This window comes from Nilaparvata lugens, chromosome 1, assembly GCF_014356525.2.
Source record: "Nilaparvata lugens isolate BPH chromosome 1, ASM1435652v1, whole genome shotgun sequence".
NCBI lineage: Eukaryota > Metazoa > Arthropoda > Insecta > Hemiptera > Delphacidae > Nilaparvata > Nilaparvata lugens.
In genome coordinates, this window is record NC_052504.1 from 79,291,046 (window position 1) to 79,313,501 (window position 22,456).

At 34.8% G+C, this 22,456-nt stretch overlaps 2 protein-coding genes across 2 annotated transcripts; one reads left to right on the plus strand and one right to left on the minus strand.

Moving 5' to 3' along the window:
* Positions 1-711: 711 nt before the first annotated feature.
* LOC111046427 (origin recognition complex subunit 2) lies at positions 712-14,828 on the minus strand. The gene is made up of 9 exons (XM_039444450.1): positions 14,428-14,828; positions 10,414-10,578; positions 7,491-7,913; positions 6,336-6,544; positions 4,949-5,169; positions 3,980-4,112; positions 2,814-3,054; positions 1,704-1,937; positions 712-1,036 (listed from the first exon to the last, which is right to left on the minus strand). The coding sequence occupies exons 1-9, from the start codon at positions 14,546-14,548 to the stop codon at positions 837-839; spliced, it is 1,947 nt and encodes a 648-aa protein (XP_039300384.1). The 5' UTR covers positions 14,549-14,828; the 3' UTR covers positions 712-836.
* Positions 14,556-21,180, plus strand: LOC111046426 (peptidyl-prolyl cis-trans isomerase NIMA-interacting 4). The gene is made up of 3 exons (XM_039444481.1): positions 14,556-15,091; positions 18,121-18,240; positions 20,972-21,180. Exons 1-3 carry the CDS (start codon positions 14,996-14,998, stop codon positions 21,128-21,130), a joined length of 375 nt encoding a protein of 124 aa, XP_039300415.1. The 5' UTR covers positions 14,556-14,995; the 3' UTR covers positions 21,131-21,180.
* The last annotated feature ends 1,276 nt before the right edge of the window (positions 21,181-22,456 follow it).

Sequence of the window (22,456 nt, forward strand, 5' to 3'; positions counted from 1 at the left end):
AATATATTTACAATGTTGCCATAGAAATTGATAGTCAGGATTTTTTTGTTTTGAGCAGGAAAAACGTTTTGAATAGTTTCTTGAGCCAGGTAAAATATGAAAAAGTGCTATAAGTCAGGAAATATTGCTAATTGATTAATTCTCATGCGACTAAAGTAACGTTCAAGGAGCAATTGAATGACAGATCATGTTGGAAGTTCAATTTCAAGTTTTTCACACGAATCACAAAAGTCCAGGCTAACTTGGTTCGGTTGAAACCCTACTTCGTTATATAATATATTTCATCTTCACTCCAAGCTCCAAGGTGTGTAGCATTCTTTCAAAAAAATCGAATTATAAAACAGTGCCGGTTGCACAACAGCCGGTAGAATTTCAACCGTGATTAATTCTACGAGAACCAATCAGAGAAGCCGTCTTTTCAAAAACGCCTCTGATTGGTGCTCGTGAAATTATTCACGGTTAAAATTTAACCGGCTGTTGTGCAACCGGGCCAGAGCCCTGTAGATGCGTTTTATTTGAAGCATCCTCGAACTCTAGTAAATGTCTTATGACAGCGCCACACTATCAACAAGTCACTTGCCAAGCGGCTCGCTGTGTACATCTTTACGGGCGGAGTGAAAAAGAGTGTGGAAGCGGCAATACAAAGGATGTATCAAATTGGCCGGTCTTGAAGTACAGGTATTACACGCTGTAGGCATAAGGGAAACTTCATTTTTAGAAAAGTTCAATTTTAATAATAAAACAATGAATATGTTTGACATGGTAAATGAGTTGACGATCAATACTAGTATAAACTAAGTGATGAGTTAAACAATAAAACAGAAAAAATAAGTTGATCAAATGCCTTGCTCTTCGATGCAACTAGCAAACTGCTCGAGTAGAGTGGAATCGATGGGAATGAACAGGTGGTCGCAGTCTCGACGCCATTTCAGAATCTGATGATCCAGGAATTCAGTCAATTGACTACGGAGAGCCAAATCAGTGCTGACAAGGAAATTGTCACGGCATTTCCAATACAGTTCACTGAATCCTAGACCTGCAAAAATCCCAACACTCAATAAAAAAGTTCTAATTCCAAATACCTAGGCCTACATGATTTTTTCGAATATTTGAGAATCTGAGAAAAACCCCTATCTGATGTTTCAGATAAGTGGTTCTGACAATTTCAAGTCTTTTTATTCAAAATGTATATTTGTTGGAATATAGACATAGCTTATTTAACAAGGCAATCAAGTCAATCGTCTAATTTTTTTTACTGAGTAGGATTCTTAGTATTATTCCCTGAGTATGGGAATTGTAAGATTATTTTAACTTTTGAATAATATTTTAATACATAGAATTATTAAAAATGAAAATCCAAGTAGGCCTACCCTTTTTTAAAATTGTTTATTTGGCCCAAAAAGGGTACTTAGATTTTTATTTCTATTCAAGAGTAGCCCTAACAAAAAAAAAACGATAGAATTACTAGTATCCTTTTTATTTTCTCTACGACCGGTTTTGGATATTTATTCCATTATCAAGTGCCCAAATCATTATGTGATTTTACCAAGTCTTGTTAATTGGACAAATACCCAAAGCTTGTCGTGTCTCAAAGAAAATAAAAAAAGGTAAAAGTAATTCGATGTAATAGAACTTTCAACTACCGTAGCCCTAATGGTATAAATTAAAGATTTCATTATTAATATAATTGATTACAATATTACCTGAGTATTTCTTATTCTTCTTATTGGCTAGATGATCTTCGACGAGCAGTTTGAATATATCCTTGCCATTTTTCGTGAGGGACTGATAGACGCTTTTGAGTGATGACAGGACTAGGCCACCAGTGTTCTTCACAAGCAACGAATTTTCAAAGCTGGTTTCATCGAAGTAGGGATTGTAGTTTGTCGAATCTTCCCATATGAAATTGTAGTTGCTGAGCTTTTTATCATCCCACACTAGAAAAAAGACAAAATTAATCTTAATCATAAAAGCAAGACCTTGAAATGTACAGGTAATTTACACATCTAAATGAAATACAACAGAAAACTACAGAACATGCCACAGAGTGAGAAATCTGTGCTTTTAACAGCTCCACTTCAAGACATGTGCCACTACCCATATGCAAAATGAAATCTAAGAACAACCCAGGCACAATTATGACAGGCATTTTTCTACATAAATGATACTCGCCATTCAAAAGTTGTTTCTCATAGGATATTATTATTTTTATTCGGTCTCCAAGAATGATTTTAGAGACAAGTAAATAATGGTCTCGCGACGAGTTGATTCTATTTAAAATTATTTGGTTTCTGTCTGCGCATTTTATGCTCTAATGGATTTTATTGTAAATGCCTTATGGCAACAAATATACCTTTTAGGGCCGGTTTCCAAGCTCGGGATTTAGCTAAGTTCTAGACTTCAAACAGGAGTTAGAAAATTAGCTTTCCGAAATGAGGCGTAGTCGTAATTTTTATGATAATCTTTATTTTTTCATTTCTATAATTTATTGGAAACGTTTTTCCTTGACGAAATGAAACATTCCCTAATAGTTCAAAATAGCTGAAACTTTACACTATTTTATCTTTATTTTATTTTGTGTTCAATTTTGTAGTTTTTCTAAATTTAATTTAAACGTGGACTGCGCGACTACGCCCCGTTCCGGAAAGCCAACTCCAGCTGTTTAAAGTCTAGAACTTAGCTAAATCCCGAGCTCGGAAACCGGCCCTTAGAGAGCTATGGAGTGGATACCATAAATACATGTGATTGGAAAATGTTGAATGTGAAAGGATATTATTCAATGAAAATAAAATATTGTATACAAAATGACTTACTGAGAGGCGCATTGATGTGGTCTATTGATGCTAGGAGGTGGCATTTGGGCAGCCGAGCCAAGCTCGACAAAAACGATTGAGCCTTGTCCGATTGCAGCATTACACCATCCAAATTATGGACAATCAAGAATATATCGGGACTTGATTTACGCGACAAACTTATTTCTAACATTTCTACAACCTCGTTCAGTTGTGAAGGTACATCTTTCATGTTCAGTAGTTCTGCTAATGAATCAGCTATCTGAAAACAGACACTCAGATTTAGACAAATACAAAATGTGTTTTATCAGAATATTCAGGTGTTAATTATATTCAATTTGCAGATATTGAAGTCTGGCAGTTTCACCTAAAGATAATTTGGCAACGTGTAACTCACTTGACTAACAAATCAGGTAGATAAAGTAAATCAAATCAGGTAGATGTATTGGCGCTAGTAATGTATTGCGAGAAGGAGCAATTCACAAGAACTCGTACGTATCACAAATAGTTCAAATTATAATATAAGAATAAATAAAAATAGACGGTTTGCAGGCCTATCTATATCCTATCTTCGGTTTTTAAATCTGAGAAGTTTAATCAGTACATAACTTCTATTAAATCAAGTTTAATAAAAACTTATAAATAGTGAATAGTATAAATAAGCTGAATGGATTTGAATGTACCGTACAACATTGATTATAGAATTGTTAAAGTTTTAGGATGTACAGCTATTCAGATAAAACGATATTCAGATGTAAAGCAATAGTATTCCAATTCCGCTTCATCATAACAAAATATGCAGACCCAAACTAATAAATATAACTGCAATAACTCCCCACAAACCTTAGTTTGCAGCACAAGGCTCTATTGCCATTATTTAGGCATAAAAGAATAGGAGCGCACTGTTGCCATATTTCTGCCCATTCCATCAAAATGACCAACGCTCTCTTCTTCGCTGTTTCTCTCACACAATTACCTCACAGGTTTTCTGGCTTCTGTGAAATACGACAGCTTAGTACTCCGTAAATGCAATGCTGCGATCTAAGATTTGCACAGACTATAGATTACAAATTCTGTTGTCTGTTCGGAAATGAAAGGGTGGCTTTTAGAAAAGCGTTTGTGAAAATACAGGTTTGATTAAGTGTTTGAAATATTAGCTTTAAATAAATGCTTCTTTCTAATCTCACCTCTTTTGTGGAAAGTCCTGGGAAAAATCCATTGATAACCAGAACATATTCATTAGTGAGGACTTTCTGGTGAAATTCATCTAGAATAAATTTCTTGGATCCAAGTCCGTACAGCAAAACGCTGAAGCCTTCTCTGAAATTGAAAATAATGAACCAATTTAGACCACTAGCGAAACAAGTTGGACATAACTTGGGAATAGGTTGGTAGTAAGTTGGGAATAACTTACATTTCATTCGTTCATTTGTAATTTGATTGTGTTATTTTGTATGTTGATTTATTTTGCGTATCTTCTGTTGATTTGAATAAAATTATTGATTGATTGATTTATTAATGAGCAGAGTAACTGGTAAATCTCTAAATAGGACATATTTCTAGTTCAGAAAAAATAATTTGGACGGGCTTTGCTCAGCAATCAGCATAGCGTGAGAATGGGTTTCAAGACCTTGAATTCATGCGATTTTATGGTAATGGTTGTATCTAATGCCAGCGCCACACTCTCGCCCAGTCACTGGCCGTGTCGTTTGCCAAGCGACTCGCTGTATACATCTATACGGGCGGAGTAAAGGCAAGCGGTGGCGTCAGGGGAGCCAGGAGACAGCCCCCCCCCCGAAAATATGAATATAAAAAAAATCAGTACAGTATTTTCAGAAAAAAGTACAGTAATCGGAATTTTTGACGGCCTGACGGTAAAGAGGGCGTTCAGCGCAAATTATCCTCTGAATATGAGCAGCAAAACTGATATTAAGCATCATGGGGTGTTACCACTTAATCTTACATTAACCTCGCCCCACCCCAAACGTCACTGATCACACTCTTCGTTATTTGCACGGACTTGGCAAAAGTGTGGAAACGACAGTTCATTTAAATATTACTGATTAAAAATAGACGATTATTTTTCTACAGTATTGTTCCAATTTCGAAAGACATTTAAGAAGCATCTCAACGACCACTCTGTTCTGTTTATTCACCTGAGATAGAAGCACCAACTGTCGAAGTGGTGTTGTGAAATGCATAGCTTGTGCAATGACTGCAAGGCAGCAGTGTGAGTGCACTGCGAGTGACTGCGTTTCAGTAGCTTTGCTAGTTGATCTTCGTTGATACGTGGACTTTTCAATTTGCTCAATGTGTGATTTGATGTTTTATTCTTCTTGGAAGATGTTGAACTGAAATAGTCGTCAACACTTATCGCCTGGAAAAAAATAACAATAATGTGGAATTGACGAAATAAAGAAAATATTTCCTTTGCTGTGTTCTTGGTGATAACGCAAATATATTTAGACATTGAAATGATTCATTTCATACTATTCGTTCGTGTTGTAGCAATGAGAAGTGTAAGCAATAATAGCTTCCATCTAACCCACTTCCCGAACATGTGCCGATAGCACTCATTTAAAATATTAACCTTTTGAAACATATCAAGCACATTCAATAATCATTAAATACCATTTTTTAAACAAATATTTTTTTCTTATTAAGTATTTCAATAAGGCTACTTGATTTGTTAAAACTCTGTTGTTATTGTGCTTTATATGAAAATGTTTTAAAAACAAAGGGGTATTATAGAATTATGTTTTATTAATTGATTTTTTTATAATTGTTTATTACTATTTTTCAACATGTTGAGAACAAGTACCTACTATAATTTTTCAACACATATTTGATGGAGACTCGATTTCTTCAATAGTTGAAACAATTGTTTCTGGATTCTACTTCCTTAACTGAAGAAGAGTGTTATTAGCTCAGTTTAGTGGATTGTGTTTATTCAGTTTAAATTTAAAACTTTATTAACCCGCAACCGATAGGTAGTAGGTAATTGTACATAATAGGTTGTCATGTGAAAGTGTTCGGCTCCATGTAACCTGTTTCCCGGCACTCAGGCCTACAACTCAAAGTGTACTCCGAGAAAGCAATAGGTTTTTTCAAATCCAAATATTATTGTTAGTTTGTAAGCTACAGTTCAAGTGAATACAGTCTCCTTTGTACTTTCATATTACAAATTCATTCTTTGGTTGGTATTAGAAACGATATTGCCGACAAGCAAAAATAGGTTGCTTACCTCATTCAAAAATTTACACACATTAAAACCAAGATTATTATTTTACGCCAACGAAAATTGCAAATTCTATTGAAAATGGAAAGTTTCACTGGTTCACTTAGCCGGCTCAAGCAAATCAATGGCAATACACCTTGATATAATCAATCAAATGTTAGTTTATATCAGCGACTATAAGATTTCGATAAAGAGAAAATAAGTAGATATTCTACTAACTGTGGAGCTCAAAAAATAATTTTTTTTCAAATTGAAAACGAAATATTTGACTACATTATTATTTTAAAATAACTTGGTTTACTTACGTAAGTGAGATCTCTCCCTTTTTTTCTGGTTGAATCACTGTAAACCCTATCCAATTTTTTCCCAGCGGGAACTTGTTCTGCATTTTCATTGTCTGAATCGTCAGAGCTACTTGATTCACTACTCTTGAATTTATCACTGTCACTGTCACTTGACGGCAGATCAACGTCGCTCTCTTCGCTGTCGCTTTCCATAACTTTTGCTGCTATCTCTGAAAAGAGGAAAATTGAAACTGAAAATCACGCTTAACTTTCTTAACGAATAACTGATAATAATTTCTAATAATGGTGAACAAAATGAATCTCACTTTGTCGGTAGTCATGTGCAGACGTCGAAGAAAAAAGAAGTAGAATGAATTAATAGTAGAGTAAAAGTAGTGAGTCAGCAGTAGGCCTACTCCTTTTATAGAAAATGGAGCAAAAATTTAGCATTTACTATAGGTTGTCATTCAAGGAAAGAGCAGATTTAGCTTTTATTGGATTACTCATGATTAATGCTACCTTAGTAGGCTTACCTATTAAATAGTATTAGCCATAACTAATAGGTAGTATTACCGATTAAAAACTTCTACCACTGCTACTTATTAGTAGCTGTGGGTGATTGTCATGAATATTCATCACTATTTATTTTAGAAATCGAATATTAGAATAGTACAAATTTCCTATTAGTTTCAAAACTAGCAATAGTATAAACATGGAAAACTTAATAATCATGGATGTAGTTGGGCAGCTAGTTTGTAACATCATTTTCAATCACTTTACGAGTAGAAGCCACAATTGTGCAAGAATATCATAAGTTGTGTTGTGTGTGATGTTGTGGTAATTTTCCATTTTGGAAACACAAATTGAAAGTGAAATGATATAAAAGTAATTATTATTATTGAACTAAAATCCAAATTAAATGCTGTAAATCACCCCGAAGACTTATGCTACTGCAAATATTGACAACAGGGTAAACAGCTAGATGGAAATTCGATGAGTCAAAAATTGATTCAAATGATTCAAAAATTATTTGTCAGCCCGGGAATTTGAAGATAATTTCCACCTGTAGATATAAAAGTAGTTGACAATTCCAATTTGTGTTTTCAATAATATGAGTATTGTTGCTCTAAGCGGAAATTACTTGAGAGGAATTGAAAAAATTGAATTATTACTCACTTGATTTGAGTCGAGTTCTAATGTTATAAGGAGTGGAAGGCATCTTGGTGTCTGGTATACTGCTATCACAATTCTGTTCTTTGAGAACATTTTTGGAACGTGGACTGGACGTCTCTTTGATGTTATCGTCATTCCACATTATCGATCGCCTGCTTTTCGTTAACGGATTGCGAACTGAGCGTTTATCAGCAGTGCGTTTCAAACAACCGGGGCTGGAGTAATCAACACTTTGCGGTTCCTTGGTGGCCAATATCGATCGTCTAGTTTTCGGAGTGAGGCCGATCACTTGCGGAGTTCTGGGACTGTGCTTGGGGGTTGTTTTACTCGAAGACAATCTTGCTTTCTCAATCATAGCATTCTTCTTTTTTGGCGTGTGGAAACCAAACATTACTTTCCCTGCTACGTCGCCATCCTCAAACAAGGCTGAAAAAAGGAATACACAAAACTAATCCTCGCATATTATAAGACTTGAATATTAAAAGTGAAGACAGTTTGAGTATAATTTATACTATGTCAATTTTGATGCGGTTCATGCTAAAGCAAAGATCAGCTTCCTTTAAGGCTGTGCAAAGGCTAAAAATAAACTTTCTACTCTCGATATTTTTCAAAGTTTTTCGATTTCTATATCATCAAGCTATCAAAATAAAAAAGTTTTCTCAGAAAAACGTTTTTTTTCGATCATTACTTTTTGAGATAATATGAGCGCCTAAAGTTTAAATTTTTGGGACAGAACATTTCAAATTCGGTAAGAGATAAGTTATTCAATTTATTAAAAATAACCAAAAATAACTTTTATTTGATTTATTTTTGGTACATTGAAAAACTTTTTCAAAAATTGATACTTTTAGAAATGTTTTGTTTTACTAGATCAACAATACCATGAAGAATCCATCCTCTAAATCTCATGGATTTATCTCTTACCGAATTTGAAATGTTCTGTCCCAAAAATTCAAACTTTAGGCGCTCATATCTCAAAAAGTAATGATCGGAGAAATAATGTTTTCCTAAGAAAACTTTTCCATTTTGATAGCTTGATGATATACAAATAAAAAAAAATTGAAAAATATCACGAGTAAAGTTTATTTTTATCCTTTGCACAGCCTTAAGCGCAGATTTTATTAATTAGATTTTCATATTTTTATTCCTGGGTAAAGAATGATCATTGAATCAAAATAAATGTACCTGTTTGTACTTGTAAATAAATGTAAATGTTTATTTATTTTTAATAAATGTGCGTATCTGAAGGTAGGTTGTTTTTAGCATTGGGATAATCCCTTGATCAGAACAAAATCAGATCAAATCAAATTGGTATCTATTATCCATGATAACAGGGTACAAAAAATTCAAATCATACAACAACTGGTTTTTGAACAAGGCAGTTAAACAATTTTGGTAATCATTTATAATAGATAATACTTTAATGCCGTATCATTGTTTGAAACTACAACTTCATTGATATGGGCATTTGGTAAACAGTACGTTGGTTTACAAGTGATTTTAAAAACCTACCTGCACCTCACACTTTTTAGTGTTGTTATTGAATTATAAATTTTGTCCATTTCAACTCCAATATCAACGAATTGAAGCCTCTATTCTCAGGAAAGGCATTACGATTCCACTTACTATGTTGAAGCACAGTGGGCTACGTATGCTTTCGGATCAATCAATCCATTTTCAAAGATAGGTTGTAACGTAAATAAAAATACCACCGATTTCGTTAATGTAGAATAATTGAATGAGTCGGAAAATTATACTAAATAGATTCAAATTTCATCAATTCACATGAAAACAGTAATTATTGAAACAAAAAAGGTAGACTATATTTATAAGATTACAAAAATTATCTAATCTATCAATCTTAAGAGATATTATGAGACTGATTTGTAGAAGAAAATTTTTGAAGTCAATGAGAATGTGTGAAATGATTAATTCGTATTCGCACTGCACCATAAAACATATTTTAAGAACATTTAAATTGAATTATTGATCTTATAAATTTACCAGAATTGTATTAACTCTAACGATAGCAGATTTTGTTTAATTATTATTGGGATTACCTCGCAGCTTTGTGGAAAAAATTAAAAGCGTTTTCGTTTTCAAATTTTGTGAATTTCTAAGCAAGGAAGCGAATGATAGAAATGAATGAAACCGATTTTCATGTTACATGTTAGTATGAAAACCTTTATGATGAACGGACTCCAGTAATAACTGTGTGCGACATCACTGTTAAACAATAGTTGACCTGTTTGGTGGATTGGCAATTTGTAAAGGAATGCTGATTCTACAATTTTATTAGGACAATGTGGATGGAAGGCTAATGAACTATTTTTCTACAAATCTGAGAAGAATGCGTCTCTCTTTTTTAATGTTAGAAATAATATTTTTTCTGGCTTCAAACCAAAACTGAGAGTATTTACTCTTTTTCTTATTAATTCATTTTAAGGTCTATTATATTAGTTTATTCATCAAGTTTTGACACTTAAATGACAACTTGCAGACTATATTATTGTGAAAAATATAAAATCCATTGTCAGCAGACAATGAATCCCAGGCGATTTGAAAGCATGCTCCAGTCAGTGAGTAAATATTTTTTATTTATCACAATAATATAGTCTGCAAGTCATCATTTCAGTGTCAAAACTTTAGGTCATGTCAGAGGCCCTGAAATTGATCAGTTGCGTCCTGAGCCAGCCAGGTCACTCGATATTATTACTTGATGAAACATATATTTATAGCAGTTCGTAATAAATAATGGAATTAAAGACATTATTATTAATTCGATTTATTAAGTCCTGAATATCCTTCATGGTGGATTGATAGGATATGGTAGATTTCAGATCGAGGTTGATTTTTCATGATCTTAGATTTCAAGATCTTAAAATCAATCTATGGCAAACTATTAAAAGGGAAAAATGGTTCATACCAGCAGGCCTGATGTCTTTTTTGAGACTATAATCGTCATCATCATCTTCATCACTGTCATTTGTTTGGTCTTTTTTCAAAAATCGCTTCTTTCTGGATGCTAAAGGAGAGTTTTCAGTGTCTGATTTTCCATTCCCAAGAGCCTTATGCTTCATTCTTTTAGAACCTGAAAAATAAAGAAATTCATAAAATTTTAAAGAAGAATAAGTTTGTGATTCATTCATTCACATTCAGTTGTGAAACTCTGCCGTTGTAAAACGAAAAAACAAAAAACCTTGTTCAGTCTCCTTAACTACGCCCAAAAACAATGTGTTCAGCGTAGTCATAGATTTTTTAAGTATAATTTGGACTGATATTTATGTTAAAAGTCAGTACAAAGGTTTAGATAGAGATTTCAATTGAGTAGAATAAAACGCATTTATAGCCTATCACTCCTTGTTTGCCTCTCATCTCAGGTACGGCATAGTGGCCTGGGAATCCGCTGCACAAACCAGCTTGGACGGAGTCCTGCGTATCCAGATGAGAGCACTTATTTATTTTCTGAATACATTTATTTATTTATTTATAATTTTTACAAAGTAGCACTGATTGGGAGAGAAAAACTAAGGATACTCCTTAAAACTATACTAAGAAAGGATCCGATGGAGCATTGCAGGACAATCTCTTCACTCAACATGGTATACTGACTATCATTTCATTGTATGTCCTCGAGGTAGTAACCCTGGCTAAAAAGACAAGCCCGATCAGGAGAAGTGAGCGACTTGAGTACAACACAAGAAACAGCAACAACATAGACCTACAACATCACATTCTCAAAAAATACAGTGATTCACCGGCATATTCAGGAGCCTGCCTCTTCAACCTGTTACCAAAAGAATTAAAAGAAATTCAGGATCATGGCATTTTCGCACAAGAGCTTAAGAAATATCTAGTTGCAAGACCATACTATACGACAAGAGGGTTTAATGGAGACCACATATACCAACACCTTAGAGTATAGAATAATCTACACACCTGATGACGACCCTAATAGGGATCAAAACCTTTGACGATTCCCTGATCATGAGGAAGACACCGGAAAATGAAAATATCACCATCTGTATCATCTCTTCTCCAGTTCGTTAGCCACTGTGTCTTCCCGTCGTCGTCGCGGTCGTTCTCTTGGTCTCCTTCCTTCAATCCTCATCTCTTCCACTTTCTTTAGCAGCCGATCCTCTCCCATTCTCTTCACGTGTCCAAACCAGCGTATTCTCATGCTTTCTATCTTTCCCCTTATGCTTTCCATGCTCAGTTCTCTTCTTATATTCCATTCCCAACTCTGTCTCTACATGGTTTTCCCGTTATTGCCCAGAGGAACCTAATTTTTTCTGCTTGTATTCTACTCCATTCTGTCCTCGGTGTATTTGACATGCAGCAGACGACTTGACAGTATATACTGGTTGAATAACTTAAGGGTGTCCAGCTCAACAAAGATTGGCCTACAGTGCTCATCTGGGTGGATGAAATATTAAAAATAGCTTGAAAAAAGTATCGTTATTTTTGAGTAACTCACTTACTGTTCACATGATTGTCAATAGCATAATATTTGACAATGAAAATGAAACTATTTCGAATTTGAAAACGCCTCAAAAAGGACGAAGTGAATTGATTTTTCAAGGCAACGAAGTTGAACTAGAATTATCTTACTTAGTGTATCTAAAAATAGGCATAAGAATAAATGTATTCAAATTTTAAGTCGATTGGTAAAAGATCACTTAAATAAGAGTAATTCCTTCTGCTTCATCTATTACCCTTACTTATGGGATCGATGGAGATATGGTATCAAAAACCTGAGTACATGTAATTCAACACATAACTATTCAGATGGCACCAATGCAGTGATCGCTTTTAGTAAAAATCGGTCAAGTCCTTTTTGAGAAATTTAACAAAATTCATTCTTCTCAGGAATATTACGGAGCTCCTGCAATTTTCCCAGAAATGAGACTCATGTCAGTTGATAGGGCTTATAAATAGCTATCTAGGGTATAAATTTGAAGAAAATCGTTAGAGCCGTTTTCGAGAAAACCGTGAAAAACATGTTTTTTTAGCCATTATCCGCCATTTTGAATTGAATTTTATTGAATTTCTAATTGTCGGATCTTCATGGTATAAGGACCTTAAGTTTATAGTAAATCGGTTTATTAGGAATTGAGTTATCGTGTTCACAGACAAACACACACACCCACACAGACCAACACCAAAAAATCATGTTTTTGGACTCAGGGGACCTTGAAACGTATAGAAAACATGAAATTAGGGTACCTTAAATTTTTTTGGAAAGCAATACTTTCCTCACCTATGGTAATAGGGCAAGGAAAGTAAAAATTTAAATTATCACTCATAAATTCATTTACACTGTAATATGCCTTGTTACAAAGTAGCTTCCTGACGGTTCTCTTGAATATGACCTCATCCAATTGCTTCACAGTAGGAGGCAGCTTGTTGAAGAATCTCAGGACAGAAATCCTACAACTGTCATGCGATCAGTGGAGACATCCAACAGCTCATAGTGCCTGCCGTTGTGTTGGTGAATGTCACTAAGGACAGTCAGAGTTTGCTGTATTCTTTTGACATAGTTTATCAATCACAGGAGGATGTAATGGCTGATGGCCGTCAGTACACCAAGGCAACCAAGATGGTCACTGCCTGTTAAGCTTCTCACAGCCCTCCTTTGCAGCCTCAAGACATCAGCAGCCCCTGCCGAGTGACCCTACAGGAGCAATCATGTGGCATGGAAGTGTGCATTATACATCCATCATCACAAGATACCTCTCATTCACCAGGACCCTCATCTTGACCTGCAGGAATCAAATGCGGGAGAGTCGGCTGGTTACCTGCTGTTCCAGCTGAGTTTGCAGTCCAAGACAAAACCCAGCAGCTTCACTAGAAAGTCTTGCCCTCATTCAGCTGTAATCGATTAGCAAGGAACCACAAACTAGCAGATCGAAGATGCTCCCCAAACGCCTCCAAACCCCACTCAAGCTCAGCAACCGATGACGGTAGAGATGTGACGAAAGTAGACATGTATCATCTGACATCAGAGGGACAGTGGTCGTTAAGGTAAATTTATCATGACTAGGAACAGTGTAGGCGCCAACACTGATCCCCGAGGCACACCAAGTCACCGGAAGAGTCTGGGAGATTGCACCAACAAGGGAGACTATCTGAGTCCTTCCAGTAAGGTAAGAGCCCAAGATGAAAAGGCTGAGCCCCTTAAACCATAGAACTCCGATTTTAGAGTGGAATGCCATGGCCCACACAGTTGATTTCTTAGTTACTTAATGTATACTTCCGGTGTCTTCGCCATGTTCCATGGATCGGGGAATCGTCATAGTTTTCAGAAGGTAAACTCGATCATGTCCTCCGATGTTGGAACGTATTTTCCTCTATAATTTCTGCTATCGTAAAATTTATGGTCTTCTCATATAACCTAATATTGTTTCAGCTCCTTAAGGAAGTGTGGATAGGAGTGTATCATCGACTTGACGTCCTTTGGCGGAGTGTTGAAATAGTGTGAGCCAGCATAATTTGGGGTGTACTTGAATTTCTGGAGCCTATGATCCGGGAGGTTAATACTATTTATTTCAAACTTTCTTGTATTGCAATAATGTCGGTCACTATGAAGTGCAGGGCTCTGTCCCATAGCAAAAATTATTGTTTCTATAATATATATGGAGACCACAGTGAGTATTTTATTTTGGATAAATAGTGGTTTTCAATGTTCCCTGAAATCATACCTCAAGAAAATCCTCAATAGATTTGACAGCTAGGTATTCTGTCCATATCCACAGTTCCTTGGCGCAGATCCCTTGCCCATGCTACAATTCCATATTTCAGCAGAACAGGACAGGTTTGCAACCAATGCTGCTTTTAAAGGCTTGGATCAGATCACACAAAGCATGAAACTTTGATCATGATCATTCAATAAATTAAAAGTTAAAAGCATGTTTGTCTCTTAAACAGAAAAGAAACTCACCCATTTTCAATCGTAGGTCTTCTATTGGCAAGATATGATTCACTTCGGAGTCATCAATAAATTCAACAACAACGTTTTCACGTTGTTTTCGCTTATTTTGATATTTCATATTATTTGCCATGGTCACACTAGTTTTAACATGCAAGAGTTTGATAAGATTTGATAGAGCAACTACTCATTAAACTAAGAAAAGTAATATTTTTAAATAGCGTACAACTATTTTGTGAAATTTAGGGGTTTCAAGATTTGATATTATTTGCCAAAATTTCAAGCTAATTATTTCACACTACCTCTACATTTCTATAAAATTACAAACAAAAACAATAACATGCAAACCTAACCAAAAAGCAATAACCAAAAATTTCACGATTTGCGATCATGTTCCCGCGTAAAACCAAACCAAGTCAGCTGTGCGGCAGAAGCTGTGACTGTGCTCTGCTAACTTGATTGGGTAAAGCAATAAGTAATAACATAACCTTAAACCTAATTAACCTACGTAATCGGCTTTTACTTTTCATGTAAATTGTTCTATCATTCTGTAGATAAATTTATTAATTATTCAAGTAAAATGCCACCAAAAAAAGGAAGCAAAGGTGGTGCGTCAAAAAGCAAAGATGAGGAAGGAGGTAAATCCAAAGAAACGAAAGGTGGAACATCGGTGAAGGTATTGTAAGTTTTGTTTACTTTTTGGAACATAAATATTTTAATTTTATTATAACAAACTTTAAAAAAATTTAATATTTAATCTGAATTAATTTGGAGAGTCTTATTGTATGAGCAGTTGAGAATTTAAATGTGTGTAGCCTACTTTTGTATGGAACTAAACGAAAGTAACCTTGATCAAGTTATCTTTTCAATTCAATTTTTATTTCGTCTGTGTATGTACTGGATAGATTTATAAAAAATGAAAGTAGATTAATAAAGTATAGAAGTTCAAATATTTATAGTTATCTCAAAATGGCAGATCAAAGAGACGGACAAAGTTTACAATTTCCCTCTCATTCAAGAAATACAGAGGGAGGTTAATCAGTTTCTCAGAGCACTTTCTTGAACACTTTTTCTTCCAACTCTCGCACCTGCAGTGGAATTCTATTAAAAATTTTCAACGCGCGCATTGGATAGCAGGTGTGCTGCTTAGCCAATCTTGAGTAGGAAGGTAGATATGTTGTCTCTCCTTCTAGTTGAGTAGTTGTGGATCTGGCACCTCTTGCTTGCAGTTTGTAAAGTTGGCCTTTCAGAAGCACAAGGGAGCTCAGCACATTTTGACTGAAGACAGTAAGTATTCCCTGCTTCCTGAACAGCGGGCGACATTGCTCCAAGTATGGCGAATATGTTATGATGCGAACCACTTTCTTCTGTAGAAGGAGAATCCTCTGGTATCCACTTGCATGACCCCAAAGTGCAAATCCATAGTTGAAACAGACTGCAGTAACAAAGTAATGCTTTGGTGAGGTCACAGAGGGTCATGGCAGTTGAGTGTTTCTTCTCCTCAAGAATGGATTTCACCAGGCTTTGGACAGCACCCGTAGTCGACCTCCCATGGCGTAAACCAAACTGATCCTCCTTAAAGAGTGAATTCTCATCAAAATAAGCCGAAAGCTGACAGAGCATCACAGACTCCATAATCTTTGCAAACACCTGAACCAGAGATATAGGTCGGTAGTTTGACAACTCTTCAGTATCACCCTTTTTGGAGATTGGCACTGTTCTTGAAATCTTCAGTAGATCAGGAAATACACCTTGTTACAGACAGCTGTTGATTAGTCTGCTAAGTGGTGAGGCTATTGAAGAAATGACTGCCTTCATAAGAAAGGTAGACATGCATAGACATCAGGGCTTCTCGAGCTCTTGTAGCCATTTACAATTGTTACCAAGTCCATAGGTGACACTCTTTTCCATTTTCCAAATACACAGTAGTTTTGTAATGGTACTCTTTCCACCGCACAGGATGTAGTTCCTGTAAAAGCACAAACAATCTGTGTAACAGAGTGAACAAGAAAATTGTTGAAATCATCTGGACTTGCATTTTTTGTCAGAGCAGACTGTTTCTTTTTAGACTTATTTATAATATTCCAGGCTGCCCAGAGGTTTGTAGCTTGACTAATGATTCCATTAACGCTGAACTTTTTGGCATCAGCAATTTACTGGTGATAGATTTTCTTAAGTCTTAAGTATGCAGTGTAGTACCTATTCCTCAGTTAATTACTGGTGGCAGATTTACAAAGGCTACTTGCCAGAATCACTAAGGCTTTAATATTGGCCAATTCAGCTGTGAACCATGAGTTCTGAAGTTTCTTTTCCAGTCTATCCTTCTTTTCTACATCCACAGTAGGTCGTTTAGATCTCTCAAAGAATTGTACAAAAGCTAATCGAGGCTCACTGTCCACGATAATTGTACTCCAAACCACTTTTTCCAGTGCACCATTTAGTAATGGAATGTTGCATTCATGAATTCTTCTGTAAGTAAAAGCATACCTGGTACAACATTCAGGGGCCTCCTTCACCCCCTCACACAAACCGGAAATGTCTATCACAAGGGCTTGATGATCGGCCATGACAGGATCCATTACTCCCACACTATAGTCCCAAGAGTTCATATTGGTAACAACTGTGTCAAGACATGCATCACCTCTTATTGGTGCTCTATTGCCAATAAACAATCCAAACGTTCTTAATAAAATAGTTAAGTGCTTTTCACTTACATGGCGTTTTTCTGAATGAATGTTGTAGTCACCACACATAATAATTTTATGTCCAAAATTGTTGAGAAAATTGAGACACTCCTCCAACATATCAAAAAAACAATTGATGTCACTACTTGGGGGATCTGTACACTGACTCAACAATAATTGAGCAACGCTGGTAAGATACTGCTGACACTTCAAGTATAGAGTCAATGCAACAAATTTTTAGGTCAATTGGTTCAGCATCTGAACCCAACCTACTGTTAACATATATAGCGGTACCACCATCAATCATAGTATCTCTACAATATGAATCAACTATAGTCAAATTACCAATATTTTGATAATATTTAGTTTCATCAGCCTTCAGCCAATGTTCACAAATACATAGAAAAGTCAGGGTTAACCTCTTCAACCCAGAGGTTCAGTGACTCAAACTTGGTGGAAGGCACTGTACATTTAAAAAACAAATTCTCAGCTTGCTCAATTTTGTTCCACTTCACATGAATTTATCATCAGTACCATTAACAGAAGCAGTATTTACAAGACTAGTATTTAGACCTATTTGATTTGAGATTATTTTGCTCGGCCTGGTACATGACCCTTGAATGAAAAATTTCGCTTATTTTCATTTATAAATTCTTTGATTAGGGTTCCAGCAGGCCATAGGTCAGAACACAACTATTCATTTTTCAAACCTTGATCTTATTTTGATCATCCTAGCATTTTACTGTTATCCTAGTAGGCCTACTATTAAGCATAAAATTAACAACTTTTATTTGTTAATTTGCCAGTAAAAATGTATACTTGATCTTTATGACTTTATGTAATTGTCGCAGACTGGTGACAGGAAAGATTGCGGATTTAAAGTGTGTCGATTGGTTGGTTATGAAGGTGGGTGTTTGCGATATCTGATATTCAATTAATTGTGATTTATTGTTCATATTCTATGTTTCAATAATACATATATCAAGTGCTTGGAATTTTATTTTAATAAAACCTGTTTCAGGTGAGACATATATTGTGTGAGAAACATTCGAAATGCATGGAAGCAATGGAAAAATTGAAAGCAGGAATGAAATTCAACGAAATAGCTGCCCAGTACAGTGAGGACAAAGCTAGACAAGGGGTGAGTCCAATTTCTGATGGACATCAGAATCTGAACTTTTGCCGACACTGAAGAATAAAAATGTTACAAACTGAACTAACCATCCAACATTCGAAAAATTATATAAAAATGTAGGGTCACCAATTGCAAGTCTGTAGCACTGAACTATATGTTGTTGTAAAACATAGCTAAAAGTCAAAACATAGTGGAGCGGCAAGTTAAGGTGTATCAGAAAATGTATCTAAGAGTGTTGTATCTAATTTTGCATGTATTCAAATGTGTCAGAACATATGTAAGCGACGAACATAAAAGTTGCAGGAAGCAGAGACATTTAGTGACATATACGAGCACTATCTAAACACTCTTAGCTATCGTCTCTGATACACTCTACACTCTACCTTCGTCTCTCCACTATGTCTTGACCATAATCAGAATTACCTGGAGAATATTGATTTGATGACAGATCTGTTTGAGTACTCTGTCGGCTAGAGCTCAGCTTGTGACGAACAGTCTGTAGCTATCATTTTTTTACCATTTGAATAGTGTAACACTTTTTAATTTCAGTTTGAAAAATCTTGGCGAAGACCGGTTAATTTTCATTGATCCAAAGCTATTTATTGTGTAGAGTCTTCTTACTCGTAGATGGGACTGGTGCGGGCCACCTTCAACTAACTACACCTTTTCCAATTGTATTTGAGAAAGTATCAAGTTGATTTGAGAAAGAATCAATTGTATTTGAGAATAGTCACTTGTAATTATTGAGAGAATGTCAGATGTAGATGATAATAGTCAATTGTATTTGGGAAGTCATCATATATAATTGAGATTAGTGAATTATATTTGAGAAATCGTCAAATGTAATTGAGAAGATATCAGTTGAAAATGAGAAAATTTTCCAATTGACATGTCGTGAATCTTCTGTAGCCTACAGTACAGGTTTGATCTAAGCAGGAAAGGATACTGTACTACGTACACAGTAGTGTACTATTACTACCATAGGCTTTGCATGGGGACAAATTAATATTTTCAATGGTGAAAGTATTTCCTCTGTACTGTTTACGAATAATTGATGAGTATCATTTCTATGTATGTTTTGGCAACACGACTTTTCTCTCCAAACATTTTGTGAAATATTGCAATTGATGAAGATTAAATTCTCTATGTATTACGTTGCAATTGAACTTTATCATCAATAAATAATTGAATCTCTTGTTCAAACAATTCGGCAATTATTCAATGGATTTTGAAACTTCAAAATATGTTTATTTTCAAAAATTAAACGTTTTATTAGAATATTAAATATATTCTCATATTATTTTATATGAGTACAGTTATAAAAAATCTGGTGTGGTACACTCACACAACTTTCCTTGCTCATTGAACTATTTAAAATTTTACATCTATTTTCGTTTAAAAACCTTTCCCCTTATTTTGATCAAATATTTCTCTTGTAAAAAAACATCCACGGAACAAAGTGCCCTTTTTATAACCCTACCTTAAAATTTCCAATATAGTTCGCTAAATAAACCTAAGCCTCAATATCAAACGAGAATAATTTAGGAGAAAAACATAATGAAGATTGACGGCAACATATTTGCAACTACGATCAGACTACTGTATATGTGTATATACAATTGTTTTCAGAGTACTTTTTCCTTTATGTAAATATTGTGAAATTCGATGTTTTTTTTAAATTCGTCAAAACAGCTGTTCTACAGATGAAATATCTTGACTATGACTGTGTTCTTTTTATAAACTGCTCTACCTACCCACGGTATATGGAAGAAGAAAAAGTAAAAACCGTGTTCCTACCTACCTCATGCACGAGAAGGAGGTTACAAAGTCCATTTCTCAAGGATTGGGTGGACCCCCCATTAGTACCCCAGGAAAAAGACTCATGTCAGTTGATAGAGCTAATAAATAACTATACAGGGTATGGATTTGAAAAAAATTGTTAGAGCCGTTTTTGAGAAAATCGTGAAAAACATGGTTTTTTAGTAACTGTCATTTTTCTCAAGAATATTACGGAGCTCCTGCAATTTTCACAGAAATGAGACTCATGTCAGTTGATAGGGCTTTTAAATGGCAATATGTTGATATTATTAGAATAATTGTTTGATTATTGAATAATGAAAAGTTACTTGATCAGCTGTTTTGGCACACTTGAAATTTGGACAATATGAATGTCAACAATGCTTGTCGTCGTCGACTGCGAAAATTTACACATAAACGAAAATGCACCTTAAGAACGAAACTGCTTTGCCTTTAGTTTTTAATTTCCTGTAATTCCATCTCATAAGAAGTGAATTTCAATCAAATACGATGAAACATAAAATATTACAGGAATATTTTATTTCTACAGTGATCAATTGTGCAAATTCAGTTCCATTTCATGAATGAAGGAATTTAAGGCCATCTTGATGAAAAGTTGTAAAATTTTACTTTTGTAAATGTTTTATGTGTTTGACTAGGTAAAAAACGTGAATAAGTGTTCATTTCTGAATAACTTGTATTTCAATACTATGACAAGGACCAAGTCAGTCTACTTCCAGATACAGTCAATTCAGATCTCTGTTTATAACTTAGGAGAGAAGTATGATTTCACACTAGGGCAAAATAAAGAACTTTGTTTTAGTCAATATTTTGCATTCGAAATTGTGGCATTCCCATCTAATCATAGAGTCATCTCAAATGATGTTTGCAAATATAAAATCTATCAAGTTACTGTAACTGAAAAAAATATCTGTTACAGGGTGATCTCGGCTGGATGACTCGTGGATCGATGGTGGGTCCCTTCCAAGATGCTGCTTTCGCTTTGCCCATTTCTAGCTTAGGTTCACCGGTTTACACAGATCCTCCCGTCAAAACGAAATTCGGCTATCATATTATTATGGTAGAGGGTAAAAAATAATGTTAATTTCCAAATGAATTTTGAATAAAACACTTTTTATTTTCAAATAATATTGTCCTCCTTTATAGAAATTAATATTTTTGTGTAGTGTGTACACCTAAAAATCTAACATCGATTGAATCATTTTCCCTGAATTTTGTTTGATTGAACTTTTTGAAGAATGTGAATAATCTTTCACTTTTAATAAGGAAATTACATGCTGCTGGGTCCCGATTTATTTAGTAAAGTTTAATTATTTTCAACCTGCCATTTCTTCAACTTATAGAAAATAATATTCTCCTTCAAATAACCCTCCAAAGTTATAAAACAATATCATTTTAAGTTTTTAAGATAAAATACTTCTACTTTTGTTGATATTTAGTTTATAAATAAGTTTAATAATGATTTTTGTATGATGATATAAGTATTATACATATCATAAATATCAAAATAATTTTGTATGATGTAAATGAATGAATATCTTTGAATTTGAACAGTTATTTTAATGTGTTTGGGAAATTATGAGTTAATCTATTTTGTTACTAACAACAAAAAACTAAGAGCTGAAGTGGAAAAATGTACTAAATTATAATTAACTGAATTGAAGTGGAAAAATGTAGAAAATTCTACTGATGTAGAATTATAAAGTAGAAATAATTGTTTTATAATTGATAATTAGTAGGTACTTTCAAGTAGCATAATCTCATCGAAATTCATTCGATGGATGAAATCTTACAGACTTAGTAAGTAAACACACAAAGAAGAATCTCTTTCCCTACTAACTAGCTTGCCACTTCACTTTCTGGCAACCAGTCAACTAGGCTACTGAACTGGACTGACGAAACGGTTTCAATGGACGACCGTATTCGGCTGAATTGACGGCCGGCAGATTCGACCTATCCGACGGCCGAACGGATCGGTTGATTACGGTTCCAGTGGACGGTTACTCTAAAAATCTCTTGAGCTGGGTTTTTGTTTGTGAGTAAATGTCGTCGTCGACCACGACATGGTGTGGATCTCAGATTGGGTAGATTTCAATTTGTCTTAATAACTTGAAATATTATGCTGAATTATGTTTTAATGGGGGAGGTTGAGTTTATACTTTTAAATGGCAATATGTTGATATTATTAGAATAATTGTTTGATTATTGAATAATGAAAAGTTACTTGATCAGCTGTTTTGGCACACTTGAAATTTGGACAATATGAATGTCAACAATGCTTGTCGTCGTCGACTGCGAAAATTTACACATAAACGAAAATGCACCTTAAGAACGAAACTGCTTTGCCTTTAGTTTTTAATTTCCTGTAATTCCATCTCATAAGAAGTGAATTTCAATCAAATAC